Source organism: Oxyura jamaicensis, chromosome 8 (assembly GCF_011077185.1).
Source record: "Oxyura jamaicensis isolate SHBP4307 breed ruddy duck chromosome 8, BPBGC_Ojam_1.0, whole genome shotgun sequence".
NCBI lineage: Eukaryota > Metazoa > Chordata > Aves > Anseriformes > Anatidae > Oxyura > Oxyura jamaicensis.
In genome coordinates this window covers 31,978,085-31,995,032 of record NC_048900.1, presented here as the reverse complement: position 1 = coordinate 31,995,032, position 16,948 = coordinate 31,978,085, and the positions used below count along the sequence as shown (strand labels likewise).

The 16,948-nt window shown below is 38.0% G+C and overlaps 1 protein-coding gene across 3 annotated transcripts in view; it reads left to right on the top strand.

Moving 5' to 3' along the window:
* The window catches only part of SLC44A5 (solute carrier family 44 member 5), an 88,546-nt gene that overhangs the window by 39,927 nt on the left and 31,671 nt on the right, over window positions 1-16,948 (top strand). For all 3 annotated transcript variants that reach the window (XM_035333067.1, XM_035333065.1, XM_035333066.1), the window contains exons 2-7: window positions 724-772; window positions 5,956-6,029; window positions 10,204-10,288; window positions 13,146-13,230; window positions 15,581-15,709; window positions 16,512-16,572. In XM_035333067.1, coding sequence (XP_035188958.1) covers window positions 724-772; window positions 5,956-6,029; window positions 10,204-10,288; window positions 13,146-13,230; window positions 15,581-15,709; window positions 16,512-16,572 — 483 coding nt within the window. The remainder of the gene's footprint in view (window positions 1-723; window positions 773-5,955; window positions 6,030-10,203; window positions 10,289-13,145; window positions 13,231-15,580; window positions 15,710-16,511; window positions 16,573-16,948) is intronic.

Genomic DNA, 16,948 nt, shown 5'->3' with positions numbered 1-16,948 from the left:
CTGATCCATCTTCCTGTATTGCTTATAACCACAGAATCATTGAGGTGACTGGGAGGTCTCTAGTCTGACATCCTGCTTGGAGCAGAGTCAGCACTGAATTTCTGCAATCTCCAGCCTGATTCTTATCATCTGGTAAGCCCAGTGCAACAAGGGCAAACATGCAATGCTGGTGTCTAAAATAAGGTCATGTAACCAAAGAAGTAGGAAGTAAGAATAACTCTGCAAATGTGGAAATATAACGCAGAATCATAGAAGGGACATTTAAGATCATCTAGTTCTTAAGTACAGAAGTGACTCCAGACTGTCATTTAGAGAAAAATCAGAAGGGCTTAGCCTGCAGCTCCAGAGAGGTAGGTTTACTTACTGCCAGATACACTTTGTGTGCAGCTGTGAGATACAACTGTTGTCTCTCAGATATCAGCAACTTTATACTGTGAACTCTATGCATAGGTGTAGTGATAGGATTTACATTTAAAATAATTTATCATATGGTAAATGAGAGGCCCTCAATTTTTTTAAGCTAGAAGAAAATAAGCTTTGATATTGTCTACCTAAATTAGGTAATTGTATTGGTGAATTACTGATAACGCTGACATGAAATTATTTAAACAGAATTAATAGGAATATATAGAAGATGTTCTTCAAAGACTGCTATTAACACCCCCATCTATGTAAGTTTCCTTTTTAATAAGGACATGCTTTTATGTTTTATTTTAAATGCAGGTGAACCAAGGAAATTTGACCCAAAGTTCAGAGGACCTATTCATAACAGGTAAATATCTTAAGTCATTCTTTTTTCATTCAGTTGGGTTTGCAGTGAACAGAGCATAAACATTTAATTCACAAAACCTGTGAATTTGATTCTGCAGTTATTTTTAATCCAGAAGACTATACTTAGTGCACTTAAGGAATATTATGTGTGTGCTTTTAGTTCTTTCAACCTAAATGCCATTTCTGTATGCTTTGTGTTGTCTAGTATATACTGTCTTAACTTGAGCTGATGTAAGCAGAACTGTTAGTTATCAAACACTACAAAGCCTGCAGGAACTGGTTGCACAAGCTGTAGCTGTGCAGTCTGCAGTGTTATATTCTGTGGTCTCTTGGCTGGATAATGTAGTCTGTCTTGTTCCCATATAGTATGGGACTGGAACCCAGACATATTCTATTCTTCAGTTTGCAGCTGGTTTTCCTGCACAGAGGAGTGAAACTGTGATCATATGCCAGGACAGCTTAACATATTTCTACTGTTATTGTATCCTGATCTAGTGAAAGGTGTCCCTGCCAATGTCACAGGGGTTGGAACTAGATGATTTTTAGAGGTCCCAAACCATTCAATGATTCTCTACTGCATGATACAGCTAGTAAAATTTTTACTTTTTTTGTGCTTGCTATTATGAATGTGCAGTTGCCATGACATTTTTTGCAATTTCAGAGTGCTATTGTTGCTATATGTGCTATTCTAATTGCACTTTCTACCATTCCAAAGCAGATTTTTAAGAACAAAACCACATAAAACCATTCCATAACTGATATGCCACATGTTCAGTGCCTTTCATAATTCCCTGGTGAGATGATATTATTGGAAACAATACAAAATAGGTTTGGTTCCCTATACATTGAGGGTATGACCTCATTGTACAGTAGACCATAAGGCAGTGATTCCTAAACTGTTACATACTGAGCTTACTTTGCAATGAGGTGCATCTGGGTTTAGATTCAACATATTGTTTTTGCAGGACACCCAAATGACTTGCCTGACTGTGTAGGGTCATCAGTGCAGAACTGTGCAGTGGACATGTAGCATTGTAGACATACCCTTAAAGTAGTTTATCTTTTTAAGACAATCAAGGTGTGTTTTTTTTAATTTCATTTTTATTTCCAGTTACTGAGATGAAGTGATTAACAAATGACAGTCTTTTGAGCAAATAAGGATTAGCTAATTCCTGTGAACAAAATGCCTTATCAGAATATATTCCTAAGAATTCAACAGAAGGAAAGTGGGACTTTTGCCCTGAATTTGCTCCTGACTTTGGGACTTCCCACTTTTCTGTAGGAGGAGAGAAGCTAATGTCATTTAACCCTGGCAGGCAGATAAACACCACACAGCTGCTCACTCACTCCTCCAGTGGAATGGGGGAGAGCAGTGGAAAAGTATGAGTGCAAGAACTCATAGTTTGAGATAAAGACAGTTTACTAAGTAATGCAAAAGCCATGCACACAAGCAAAGCAAAACAAGGAATTCAATCACTACTTCTCATCAGCAGACAAGTATTCAGCCAATTCCAGGAAAGCAGGGCTCATCATCTGTAACCGTTTCTTGGAAAGACAAATGCCACCACTATGAACGTCCCCTCCTGTTTCTTTCCTCCCAGCTTCTATTGCTGAGGAAAAACATCATATAGTATGGGATATCCCTCTGGTCACTTGGGATTGTGTGGTGGTTTTACCGTGCTAGGCAGCTGAACACCACAACCGCTCTCTCACTCCCCCTCCTCAGATGAGGAGGGGAAGAAGTAAAGGAAAGAACAACTCATGGGTTGAGATAAGGATGACTTAATTAAAGAGAAAAAAAAAAATTATTATTCATTAATTCAACTAAAGGGAAAAAAGGGAAAGGGGAAGAGGGAGGGGGAAGGGAATAACAAAACAAGTAAAGGCTATGTAGAAGTGCAGAGGAAAGAAATTACTCTCCGCTTCCCACAAATGAGTGATGCTTGACCACGTCCTTGAAGCAGGGCCTCAACGCACGTAGCCGGTGTTCGGGAGGAGGACAGACGTTTTCGCAACGAGAGCCCACCCCTCCCCTCTTCTTCCTTTTTCCACCTTTTATTGCTGAGTGTGACATCATATGGTATGGAATATCCCTCTGGTTGGTTTAGGTCAGCTGCCCTGCTGATGTTTCTTTCTCACTTTTTTGCCCACCCCCTAGGAGGGTCAGAGAGAGTCCTGATGCTGTGCCAGCACTTCTCAGCAGCAGACACAACACCAGTGTGATACCACTGCGGTTCTAGCTACAAGTGCAGAGCGCAGCACTGTGTGGGCTGCTGCAGGGCAAGTTTACATCCCAGCCAGACCTGGTACAGATTGCCAATCACAGAATCATAGAAGGTTGGAAAAGACCTTCAAGACCATCTGGTTCTACTATGACCTTACTACCAATGTCACCCATTAAACCATGTCCCTAAGCACCATGTCCAACCTCTCCAGGGATCGTTATGCCACCACTTCCCTGGGCAACCCATTCCAATGCCTGACTTCACTTTCTGAGAAGAAATGTCTTCTATTTTCTAACCTAAACCTTCCCTGGCACAACTTGAGGCCATTCCTTCTAGTCCTGTCATGAGTTCTCTGTGAGAAGAGGCTGACCCCCAGCTGGAGATGTATTCCTTCCTCACACCAGATCTATGATCAGTTTAACTGAAATCATATGAGACAGAAAAGATTTGTGAAAAAAATAGCTGGCACCACAAAAATATCTCGCACAATGTGTTTTAAGTCTAACCTGTCTTTAATTCCTCAAAGGTAGAAATTTACTCCAAACCAACTTGCCTTGCCCCCAGAGGTTCACTGGTAGGAACTGAGTATGTTTGGCACCTCTCAGTTTCTGAATGTATGAATGCTTGTCTCATTTCACAGCCCTAAAACAGTCTCTCTCTCTCTCCCCTTCCCTTCCATCCCACTATTTCACTTGCTGAAAGTGAGCTGCTTGAGTGAACAATGTTAAAAGGGACTAAAGATTGGCATAATGTATCTAGTAAAATAACTAATTATTTTTTATGAGCAACAATTAGTCTGTATGAATTGTTTCAAAATGCCCTGAAGCTATCCAATAAAGTATTTATTTAGTTTTTATATTTTTTTCATTATTTATTTAACAGCGATACTTGGCCACAGGGAATTTTACTAGGACCTATACAGGAGTTTGTGTCCTACAAAGAACAGAAAATCCTGCCTTTTGGTAAAGTGCTTATGGGTATTTGCTCATTGTGGGGTCTACAAAACTTTAAAGTAAGTTTAGCACAAGTAGATGTAATCTTTAATTGTATTTAGTTATCATAAAATGAGACCTGTGAGAATTACACTAGAAGAGGTTTCTGAGACTACAGGAGTTGTAATTAAAGTATTTATGGTGGCATATTTCTCCTTAGACATCTTTTACTAAATCTTGTATCTCTTATAAACTGTTCTGATGCCAAGCTTCAACAGAGTGTCTGAACAGACTTGGAGAATGAACATCATTTGCGTCTTTAAGCAATTGTCCTTCATTAGATTACTGTCATACTGACCTTGAATCTGTACCAGCGTTGCCTCACTAAATTTTATTTCAGTGATCTGTTAAAACTGTATCTCTCTAAAGAAATGAACAGGATTTTTCTTTCCTTTTCCATACCTGAAAACACTTTTCAAGATCTCCAGTTGTTTAAAAGTTCATTTTCCTTATGCTAAAGAATAAAGGTTGTTCATAAGAGGAAACACAGACTGGAAAATGGAAAGAACTGTAGACACTAAAAATTACTGTTTGTCATTGCAGTTTGCATTCTGAGATTTCTTTTACTTGCAGGCTGCAGCTCTCATCCACTTGGCTCCTTACGTAGACTCTCAAGCAGAGCTGAATATCGCTCAATTAATGAAGACAGTCTTTCACTTTAACATAAAGAACACATTAGACTTTGTGGAGTGATTATTGCTTACCCTTATGTCAAGAAAAATAACAGGATTCAGCTTTGATCAGGTCAGAACAGAAGCAGCTTATTGCTACAGCTGTAGGAGAGAGTAGAGAGCAGCACTGAGGTCTTCTGCCTATGCGAACTCTGCCCAGGCGAGGCAGCTACAGAGTTTATGTACCTTTAGGTTATACAATCTGCTCTTGACCAAAACTGTGTCAGATAAGCAGAATATTGTAAGTAACAGTGATTGAAATACTTCAGATGAGGAAGTTCAAGACAGTACATCCTTCTACAAATAATTTACTCCTTTGTTAATGAAATTGTGCTGACTGGTAAGACCGATAGTTGCAAATATTTCTTAGCTAGTGAGGCCTGCAAAGACCTGTGAAGCATGTGCTGCCACACATCTTTAGAAGCAAAAACTTGTGAAGTTAGCTTGTGAAGGAGAAAATTGCTCACCCTTACTGGAGACCTCAGAATTTGTTGTCTCTGTAAATGCATCCTTGCCCTTCTCCTATCTGCTTAAGAGTTCATGTTTCATATAAATTACATCTCTAGAATGACTCTGATCAGGGTCAGATGCTGGGAAAAAATTATTCTAGTGATCCACATCTCCACTCCTCTGCCTGAATGAGCTTGATATGTAGACCAAAAAAATAAAAACAGCAATTGAATTGAATACTGACTTCTCAGTTTTCAGACTGGAGAATGTGTTTTTTTTGCTTGTCTGTAAATAGAGGTATGGCTCTCCACAATATTTTTTTTTCTACCTCTATGTAGAGTATGTTTTGGTTGCATTAACTGAGGTCAAACAACCAAGTCAGAAAAGTCAGAATTTTGTACAGAGATCAGAGTAGTTAGACATCGGCTTTTTTCCCCAGTGTTATTTTCCCAATCATAACCTATTTATAATACAGATAAGCTGTGCTGGATCATCATCTCAACATCTCAACATATTGTTTATAATACCTGATACCAGAAGTGATCTCATGTTTTCAATGTTTTAACATATTACTTGTTTTAAGAATGTTTAAGCCTGTTCTTCCATATGTTTTTATTTCTGTCTACAATTCAAAAGGCATATACATTTATTTGGTGGTCTTGCAGTGAAAGCAGGACCTTACACCTCACATGTGATTTTGTGAGTAAGACTTCAGAAAATAGTAAGTGCAGATGCAAACATGCTTATGTAGTATATTCAGATGTGAGAATACCCTATGGCACTCATTGTTTTCAAAGGGTCATATTAGACACCTTATTTTTAAAAACTATTCCTTTCTGTCCCTAGGCATTGTACAGACATTATTTGCTGTGTAATCTTCATAGTCATCATTCTGGGTTACATTGCATTAGGAATTGTGGGTAAGTAAACACAGGTATAGTATGTAGTGCTTTCTCATACTCAGGAGAAGCAGCTTTGTGAACATCAGTACTTTTAACTGACATATATGTCCCTTTTGCTTATATCTACATAAGGCATTCAGGTCAATAAGTAATACCTTGCTTAGAAGCAACTCATGAATTTATATTAGAAGCAAATAATGAATTAATGTTCAGTGTTTGTTGTAGTTAGGGAGACACTCAAATCCATGTATTTATGATAAAAAATGCAAAATATAGTATACTTGAGAAAAATGACATTGTTTGATAATTTTGGTAACATAAACTAACTGTGGTGGAAAAAGCCTTTCATTTGTCATTAAGCTGAAAGCAAAAGGTAGAGATAAACACTTTAGTTTTCAGAGGCTTTTTATTCTGTAGATTACCAAAAGAACCTATATGAGCAGTGAATGGGGAAGTAAAAGTCTTCATTTATTGTGAGATCCAGAGTTGTTTGCATATTAGGATATTCATTAGTAATACCCATTTAATTCTGTGTGAGAGAATTGTAGAAATGCCTATATGTGAAAGCACAAATATTGTTGTGAAAGTGTACTTGCTGTGTATCTGCATGTTTCGCTGATCTCTAATTTATTTCAAAATAAGAGGTCATCTTCAGTACAACTCATTAGTCATGAATTGTGCCTTATGTTTTATTATAGAAACAATAAAAAGTACATTTCTGTATTATCTTGTGTGAGTACCGTTGTGGATCCCTGTTAAATTTACCTTGAGGAATAAGCAATAAATGTAGCTTTATCACACAGCTGATGTGACTGAAAATCTGAGTCAAATTTTGCTCTCAACATTGTATGTTCACATAGTATGTATAGATCACATAGGCTTTAGCTGTATGCACATATGTGTAACAATGGAATAGAATTTGGTTAGGTGTATGTTTCAAGAAGAGTGAAATGTAGTCTGAGTAAAAGATAGTTAAATCTCATTGAAAGATGAAACATGATAATTTTTGATACTTGGCTTTCTTGGTCCTGCTTCAATGATGGCTGCTATTGAATGACTTTACTGAATAGACATATTTATTCTGTGATTTACTCTTTGTATCTTTCTGTTAACTCCACAGATGAACTAATAGTGCCAATTTAACAATGTAATTTTATTTCCTATGGAACTGGTTTAACACTTCATATCTATTTCTGAGACCTTGGGCTTATCTGGGTGATATTTTACAGAAGTTAGCCTCTTAATTGATGATGATTTTAATTCAGAGAAATACACATAAAAGGCAGCAAATAAGTTCTCTTGGAAACAAGCCTCATGTTCCAAAGGACAGATTAATTTGAAGTAATTGCTTTTGTTGTATTGCTCAAAAGGATGCTTATACAACTTCAGTGTCATCACCATGGATTTACAAATTCTGCATCATGTTTGCTTGCTTCAAAGCATTACTAAATTGTTTGTATTAAAAATCTGTAAGAACAATTTCTCAATTTTCAGGTTAGGTTCTGCACACATTAAAACATTAAAAAATACATTTAAGGGAAGCAAATTAATAATGTGAAAAACTGCCCTTTTGAATGTACATAGTAGAGGGAATGAAGCAGATAGTATAAACAGATTTGTGGTTATTTTTTTAAGTATCAAAAGATGCCACTGTTCTAATCACATTTTTTCCTTGACAGGGAGCTTTCCATCCTTTACAACCAACAACATAGCCCTAGAGCACAGAAAAAGAGGAGTACACCTGATAGACATTCATATAGACAGGCAATAGGTATTTTTGATACTGTCCACGTGTGTTGGCTCCACATCAGTAAAAAGGCTGACATAACTGCAAGCCTCCTGACAATGAAATGGTGCTGTCATAGGATGTCACATTGCTGCTCTGAGGGTTGGCTCAACTGTATAATATGGTTCAGCTGTTCTTTAATTTTCTTCATCTTATTTTTGTTTGTGCCAGCACTCAGACCACAGCCTTATGACTATCAGAATGTGCTCAGAAGAAAATCTAAATGACTGCATTTTGTTTCATTTAGTGCTTGATAGTGGGTCACCAATAGTACAGCAAAACATACAAAACATGCTGCTCTGTCAAACTAGTTCTTACAATACTTTTCTTCCAGTCAACAGTCAGAACTGTTGAATCAGATACTTATTCTGCACTGTCTAGGCCAGGAAAAAAAAAAAAAGGTGTATTTATGACATGGTTTCTTTCACTGTCATTGTTCTTAATTTGCAAAAAAAAGTGCAAACAAAGTTTCTATTAGTAATTGAGAAATACACTGAAAAAGATTAGTGATGAAACCAGAGACCAAGGATTGACACAAACTCTGTGAAAGAGAAACTTCTGAAAGGTTTCAGCAGAGCTTCTGTCACAACTGAAGAGTGTGAGGATGATACACTGCTCTGCTAATTTAACGAGCAGAGTTTTATTCCTGATGACTATATTAGTCCATTGAAACAGACTGAAGGAAGTAAGCCTGTATCACATTGACCCTTCTAATGGAAAGATCCTTAAGATTGCTGTGTACACAAGCAATAGACTGAGACAGCAAACAATTATTTTGCAGTGCTTATCTCCTTTTTCCTAAGTTTGTCTGAGGAATGAAAAATAATTCCGGGTTTAATATGCTACCTTGCTAAGGGGTATTATTGGCTGTAGCAGCTACTTCCAAATTATATGTACAAAGGATCTTTAAATCTTGCTACTAAATTCTCATCAGTACTTTGAAACTGGCATGGTGGGGTTTATCTCCACTGGTTCCTGTTTCATAAAGTGCCAAATAAAACAATTTTAAATGCTAATTTTTAGCCTAGGAAAACACTGATGTAGAAGAGTCATTTAACATCATACAAATAAGGGCCTGAAAGGCTTTTCAGATCTGTATAGGAGCTTGATTCATTTGGGCCCAGACTTTTAAGTTTATGAAAAGTAAGTTCTTATTAAAGTATAAGGAAAAACTACTTGTTGTCTGAGTCACAATGGAAGAAAGTATACATGGCATAACCAACAGACTCAGTGCAATCACCAGAGAGCTGTGTGATGTCATGATATATATGTGTAATCAAGTTTTCAGTTGCCTCCAGGCGTTCATAAGAGAGTTGATATATCCTAAATGTTCCCATTAGCTAATGTTAATGAAATAAGTAAGTGGGGCTTAACAAATTAGAAAATAAATAGGGTTTAACACCAGTGAAGCACTTCAGCTTTCTGTGAACATCAGAATACCACAGTTAATCTGAAATGCAATCAGTCTGGAAGTTCAGAAGTTGGTTGATACCAGGCAGCAAGTTTACGAACTCCAAAACACAAGCAAAATGAGATATGTTAAAATAAACTAGGGGATTAATTTTGGTAACTTAAAACCATTCAAGATGAAAAGTAGCATTGCAGATTCTCTTTTGGTGGACATTATTATAACTATTTGCAAAAATCAACAAAAGTGTGTTGCGTATCTGTTCCAAACATTCCATTAGATTTGTAATTTGCTGCTCTGAGATCTTGTATAAATTCTGTCTCTACTGCATGTAAAATAATTGTTATCATAAGCACTATTATTCTCACCAAAGTGACCTTTAGGAAAATGGCAGTTTCTCAGTTGGCTAAATTTAATGCCACAAAGTGGAGAGAAAATGGTATTATTACAGAGAAGCAAATTCAAGGTAGTATGCATAGGTCAAAACCTAAAGTTTGGCTTCTGGCATTCGGTAATGTATTGCACATGAGAGGGAAGGCTGGGACTGAAAACTTCATAATACCTGCAATCTTTTACACATAATACAGACACAAGGAAATGGTTGTTAGAGGATTTTTTTTTTTTTAATATTCTCTAGCAACCTGATTTTAGTGTGTTAGCTCAGGGTACTGATAAGGAATTATATTCTGGAACTATAGTTTACTTTCAGATGATGCTTTAGAAAAATGAAATTTCTATGACCTAAAGGCAGATCAGCAATTGGTAGTCAGTAGTTCAAAGACTAGTCATTGGCTAGTCATGAAGGATGCTTTTTTGTTTTGTTCTGTTTTTTAGTTTTTCACTAGGAAATCTACAAATCAATACTCATCAGAGGCAATCAACAAAAGTTAAAATGATACATGAGAGGTGACACATTTTCATGCTAGTAAATTTCAACTACTATCAAGTTACTGCTGTATACTTGACTGTAATGTTAAAAGATATATGTGTATTTGCAGCTTGGGTGCACGGTGATCCTAGGAAAGTGATTTATCCAACTGACAGCTATGGGCAGTTCTGTGGTCAGAAAGACACCTTCAATGAGTGAGTACTAAATCCAAACGCCTATCTTTATGACTTATGCACTATGAACAAAAAGCGAAGTTTCAAATCCTCTCTATGCAAGTGGTTCTTGTGCAAAGATGAAGAGACAGCAACACTTGATTTCCTCATATTGTATTTATTCCAAATACAGTTCATAAATAGGTTAATTGCTCAGTGCAAATCTAGAGACAAATTATTACTGCAGTGCAGTTTTTCTCATTCAAATAATATTTTTGGTGAATTATAAATATAGCAGCCAAATAGGTTTGGTGGTCTGGAGCATACAGCATCCATGCACCAAGTGTGTGGCATGTAGCCAGATTTAATTCTGATTACCCATTCTCATTGCCTCTTTATCTTTGTTACTCAAGTCTTCATTTATTTCTTACACCATGAGTTCCAGTCCATGTTTTATTTGCCACATGGAGGAGTATTTTATAAAAAAAAAATATGCCAAAAGATACACAATATAATTTACTAGAAAAGGAGGAGTGTTATGACAATATTAGCATTAGTGCCTGCCAGGAGGCTCCTCTGAACAAGTCCCTCTGGTTCCCAAAAGTGGAGGTGTGGGATGTGCTTGTCAGTCCTTGATGGATACCATAAGAAGTGAGAAAGGTTAACCCATAACTTTGGTTTTCCAAAGTCCTTGAAGGTTTAATCTGAGACCTCTGAACTGGCACGTGATGACAGTCTCTGTGATTTGAATAATTTGCTTGGAACAAGCATCCCCAGCAATCTCACTGAGGAGTAGAAAAGAGAGTTGATAAGCCAACACTCACAGATTGTGGAAAAAATAAAAAGAAAAAAAGAAAAAAGAGTTGAACTCTAATGAATTCCATGCATTCAAATTAGTTCTACTTTGCGTAGAATCTTTGTGTGGAACTTTATCATGAGAGTATCTTTTAGGCCTCTTCATACTCCACTGTAAACCATCCGTTAATTTTCATGTAATCTGTAAGCTTGTTTTGCCTTTTACAGAGCACAGTGTAATCATGGAGTACAGTAGTACACAGACCTAGTTTTCAGTGGCTGTTTCCTTATGTTACCTATATGCTTAATCTTTCTTTTCTGCTGGTAATATCAGCAAGTAGGCTAACATACCTGGAAAAAAAAAATCATTAATGGCTTAGAGAAGCTTACAGACTGTAAATACTCACAAGAAACTACTGGAGAAAGATGACATTTTCAGTCCAAAATTTTATTCTTTTGATTTGAAGAAATAACAACTAGTGAATTGTATTTGCTAATATGTGTGTTTTGTTAAACAGCACATAATAGAACATACTGCACTGAAACAAATTAAGCATCTAAAATGTCAGGCAGTTGAGCTAATCCCAGTTTTAAAAGGAGCTTAAATATATGATTGCTGTATATACAAGGGAGCTTGCTATATAATGGCTTTGTAGACATAACCATATTCAGCAGTTCAGTGTGTATGTCCTAGAATGGGGGATACTGTGGAGAGATGTGGGAGCAGCAACTTGGTTACCCAAAAAGCACTTCATTATTAATGTATCCATCCTTCTGTGTTGCATTGCCTTGGTTGGCATCAGTGGTGGCTCAGACAGCGTTGTATTGAGTTTTCTTGCACGTCACATGCTACTGGGGGATATATGCATTACTAGCTAGACCACTTATCCTCAGGGTACTCATCCTCCCGACCTGGAAGTCTGGGAGCATAAGAAGCAGAAGAAGCCCCCTGCACAGTTCAGGTGGAAACAGTGACCTGCTGCTCCACTTGGACTGTCACAAGTCCATGGGGCCAGATGGGATCCACCCAAGGGTGCTGAGAGAGTTGGTGGATGTGATTGCCGGGCTGATTTACATCAGTGATCTTGGTCATCTGGAGAGGTCCTGGATGCCTGGAGACTTGCTAATGTGACACCCATTTATAAGAAGTGTTGTAAGGAGGAGGACCCAGGGAACTACAGGCCTGTCAGCCTGACCTCGGAGCCAGAAAAGGTGACAGAACAGGTCATCTTAAATACAATCATGCAATGTATGCAGGAACACCGGGGGATCAGGCCCAGTCAGCATGGGTTCATGAAAGGCAAGTCCTTTGAGTACTGTGTTCAGTTTTGTGCCTCTCACTACAAGAAAGACATCGAGGCCCTGGAGTCATCAGTTTTCAATAACTCCAAACTCAGGTGACAGCTATCTCAAGGTCCCAATTTCCAGAAATTGTCAAGTGTGGGGATTGTGGGGTACAAAACCCTCAGGCTGTTCTTTATTTATATCAAATAAGGTTTATGAGCATTGTATTGAGATTCTGCAATCATTCCATTTCCTGGCTAGCTGCTTTCAGTATCCAACCATAAAAGCTTTTGATTGATTTTGGTGCCACCTTCTGCTCAGCAAAGTAATCAACTTTCACGATGTAATGTTTTTAATATGCACGTTCATTGATTTTGGTGCCACCTTCTGCTCAGCAATATAGTCAGCTTTTACAATGTAACATTTCTAATATGCAGCACATACACAATATATTCAGCACAAGCAAAGGAACCACAGAGTTTTGCGGAGGTGTTTTACCAAACAGTTTTTCACTTTTTAGAGGCAGAACTGCAGACACCTTCAAACTCTTGTAGTACCTAAGGTTGTTTCAGCTTAAACTCCTGATGTGGAAAAACTGTTCAAAATTAATGTTATTTAGAAAAAAAAGATTCTGGTTGAAAAGATGTCATGGTATAGAATATTCAGTATCTGTTTGGGATTTGTTTTTTGTCTTGTGTTTGCAATATGTCCGTTCTGAATAAAGGAATTAAAATGCCAATTTATGCTATAAATTTTGGTGTGGTAGGATGTGTAAGTACCCATATTTATAAAATTAATTATCTTATATCCTCTTCCATAGGAACAAGACCATTCTGTTTTACTTTAACATTCTGAAATGTGCCAGCCCAGTAGTGTTAATAAACCTACAGTGCCCTACAACACAGGTGAGTGAAATACAGAGCTATTTTCCCTGCCTCTTAGACATGGTGCTTAGAAACTAGACATACATTAGTATGGATTTTAAAATTGCTCTTCATGTCCTGTGAAACATTATATGATTGTTTTATAGATGACGTGTATAGCATACAGTATCTGTCACCTGTGATGGTCAGAAGAAAATCAATAGGAATGTACAAGATTGTGTATTTTGGATCAGGATTGAATAAAAGTCTGTCTAGCTGGATAAAGTAATTTGTTGTTCATGAATTTATCACAGGTAGCTGTCCAGTAGTAGTAAGTGTATGCAAAAAATAATTTTGATTAACATAGAGGATTTTCCAAACTGGATGTGTACAAGAAAATGTACATATCCCCAGTGAGAGCAGTTTCTGGGTATAGTTAGATCTTATGGTGCTTTCAAAATTGAAAAAAGATTGATTTTGGCTAATGCCAGTTTGTACTCCCTTAACTGTGCTGCAACTTACTGTAAAGCTGTGAAATAATCCCTGCCACTGAATTCATGTGGGTTAAAATTGTCCTTCTGATCTTTTTAATATTAGACCATTTTATTGACCTGTTTTGCTGAGCAATTGAAGGGTCTGGAGGGCAAGATGTATGAGGAGCAGCAGAACTCACTTGGATTGTTCAGCCTAGAGAAGAAAAGACTTAGGGGAGACCTCATCATGGTCTACAGCTCCCTCACGATGCAGCAGAGGGACGGGCATTGATCTCTGCTCTCTGGTGACCAGAGATAGGACCTGAGGGGACGGCATGGAGCTGGGACAGGGGAGGGTCAGGCTGGGTGTTAGGAAAAGGTTCTTCACTGAGAGGGTGGTCAGGTACTGGAACAGGCTTGCCAGGGGAGTGGTCATGGCACTGAGCTTGCCAGAGTTCAAGAAGCGTTTAGTCAATGCTCTCAGAAACATGCTCTGATTTTTTGGGTGGTTCTTTGGGGACTCAGGAGTTGGCCTGGGTGATCCTTGTGGATGCCTTCCCACTTGGGATATTCTGTGATTCTATGTTTTAGTAATTCAATTGTACAAACAGTTACATCAGTTCACTTTGGAAAGCAACAAATTATGTCATGGGATTAAGTTGGGAGTTAGGATCAGGACTGCTCTGATCCACCCTTGCTGCCAAAGTAATTGTAGTGTGTAAATGAACTAGGTGATAGAATTTGTCTCAGTCAGCTTGACAACATTCAGTGAAATCCAGTGCTACTTTGGATGAGGGCTGTTAGATAGTAACCAGTTTACATATGTTATTTATCTTTTTATTTCACTGTCATTTTGAAGTGGTTACATTCCAGCTTGTCCTTACTCCTGATCCTAGTCCTTGCTAGATCTTTCTGGCCCATCAGTTAGTGTGACTGTATGGACTATTTGATACAGCTGAAGAGATGCATGAGACCTTTTTTTTTTTTTTTTTAAGTAAAGTTCTCCGTATAAATGTAATGGAAAGAAATGCCATATATCCTGTGAAAATAGCTACTGCACTACCTGGCTCATATAACTAATTATTAGAGACGGTCCAAAAAAAAGGTTATGAAGATGGTGAGGGGCCTAGAGAACAAGACATACAAGGAGGAGCTGTGGTCCCTTGGTTGGTTCAGCCTAGAGAGGAGGAGGCTGAGGGGAGGCTTCATGCAGAGGGGCAGTGGAGGGGCAGGCACTGATCTCTGTTCTCTGGTGACAGGGACAGGAGCCAAGGGAACAGCATGGAACTGTGACAGAGGGTCAGGCTAGGTGTTAGGAGAAGGCTCTTTACCGAGGGGGTGGTTGGGTGCTGGAACAGGCTCCCCAGGGCAATGGTCACAACACTGGGCCTGGTGAAGTTCAAGAAGTGTTTGGACAATGCTCTCAGACACAGGGTCTGATTTTGGGGTGTTCCGGTATGGAGCCAGGAGTTGGACTCAATGATCCTTGTGGGTCCCTTCCAACTCAGCATATTCTATGATTCTGTGATTCTATATACACTACTGCTGATGGCAGCAGAGGAGGGCCCCCAATTTTTTCCTGGTGCTCAAAAAGAAATTTTGGTTTGATTAGACTTAAAGCTCTGCATATGTACCAGAATGTGTAGAACCTAAGAAGATATGGAGAGTGGCTTGATATGCCAGATATGAGGAGAAACTTTGAAATGTATTCTATCAAACAGTTTTAGAATTATTCATCTGGGGATTCCAAAGCAAAACTTGTGTCCCTTCCTATATATTACAGTATTACTGCAGACAATTGCATAAAACTGTGCACTTTTATAGGTGGCCTTTTTCTTTCTTTTTAATTACATTGACTTTTATTACTTTTCTCTGCTCCCAGTGCATCTGTACTTTTTTTTTCTTTTCTTTTCTTGCAGCTTTGTGTCTCAAAGTGCCCAGACAGGTTTGCAACCTATATTGATGTTCAGGCTTCCTACAGATATAAACCAGATCAGTGGAATTACTTCAAGCAGTTCTGCAAACCTGGTTTTAACAATCCTCGCAAGGTGTGTATGTATAAAAAGGTGATGGAATACATTTTTTTTCTTCAAGCAATATGTAACATGCATGATTTTACTGGGCTACATCAGAGCTTTGAATTATTCCTGTTTCACCATATAAGGAGTTGTCCTGCATAAATGGTTTGATACTGATTTAATCAAGGCTTAGGACTTGTATGCATACCAAATTCCCTACTATTTCAGTGGATACTGTTTGCTTGCAAGAATATTTGCAGCTACCCATGTAGGTGCAGTACTATGGCAAGGAAGTCTCCAGTAGTTAGGTACTCCACAGCAGTAGAGAATATGTCTCAACCAAGTTCTTAAAGCTGCTGCATCATCTACAGCTGCATAGTCAATATTTTTTGGCTAGAAAAATTTAATCTATCCTTGATATAACTGATTTTGCACTGAAGCATACTGCAATATTTCTCCCGTCTTTAAAAAACCTTGTGAATCAACTAAATTGTGTTAAATTTTTACTCTTCTTTAAGAGAAAAAGTGAAGAGGAAGCAAGGAACAACTGCTCAGTCGCCTCAGACCTAGATAAAGATACAAAATGAGCAGGTCTTTTTTTTTTTTTTTTTTTTTTTTTTGTCACCAGAAAAGGCAAGGAAAATAGTCTTTTCCCAAATCACACTGACAGTTTAGATTCTCATGTCATGAATGTGTATTGCAGCTCTCCCAGTCAAGTTTGGGGAGGAGGCTACAAAGCCCAGTTTGGGACATTTTTCTCAGACTGAGTGAGAAATGAAAAGCATTTAGTTATTCTGCTATGTATTCAACATTCCTATTTTTCCCCTTTTAGTCTGTTGCTCAAGTTCTACGTGATGAAGATTGTCCTTCAATGATCATTCCAAGCAGGCCTTGTGAGTAGTTCTACTTCTTACACACATCTTAGAGTATTAGCGTTCACAAAGCACAACTCTGATCTGAAAAGTAGTTTGCGGCAAGCTCCCTAACAGCTGTCTGTTACCTGATCGTGACTATTATTCAATTTTAAACTGTTTGAAGGTATAAAGATTTTTATTTTTTTTCTAACTGCTGTCTGTGAACAGTCAGCATGTGATCGGGTCAAGATGAACTCTTTTTTGTTCATGAATCGTCACTAATAGGAAAAGATCTACAGTTCAAATTGTGTCTTTTAAAATATGTGAGCAAGCAACCCCACTGGCATCAAGAAAATATCATGAATGTAAGAAGGATCATATGTCCAGCTGCTAAAGTTCAAATGATACTTGAGCC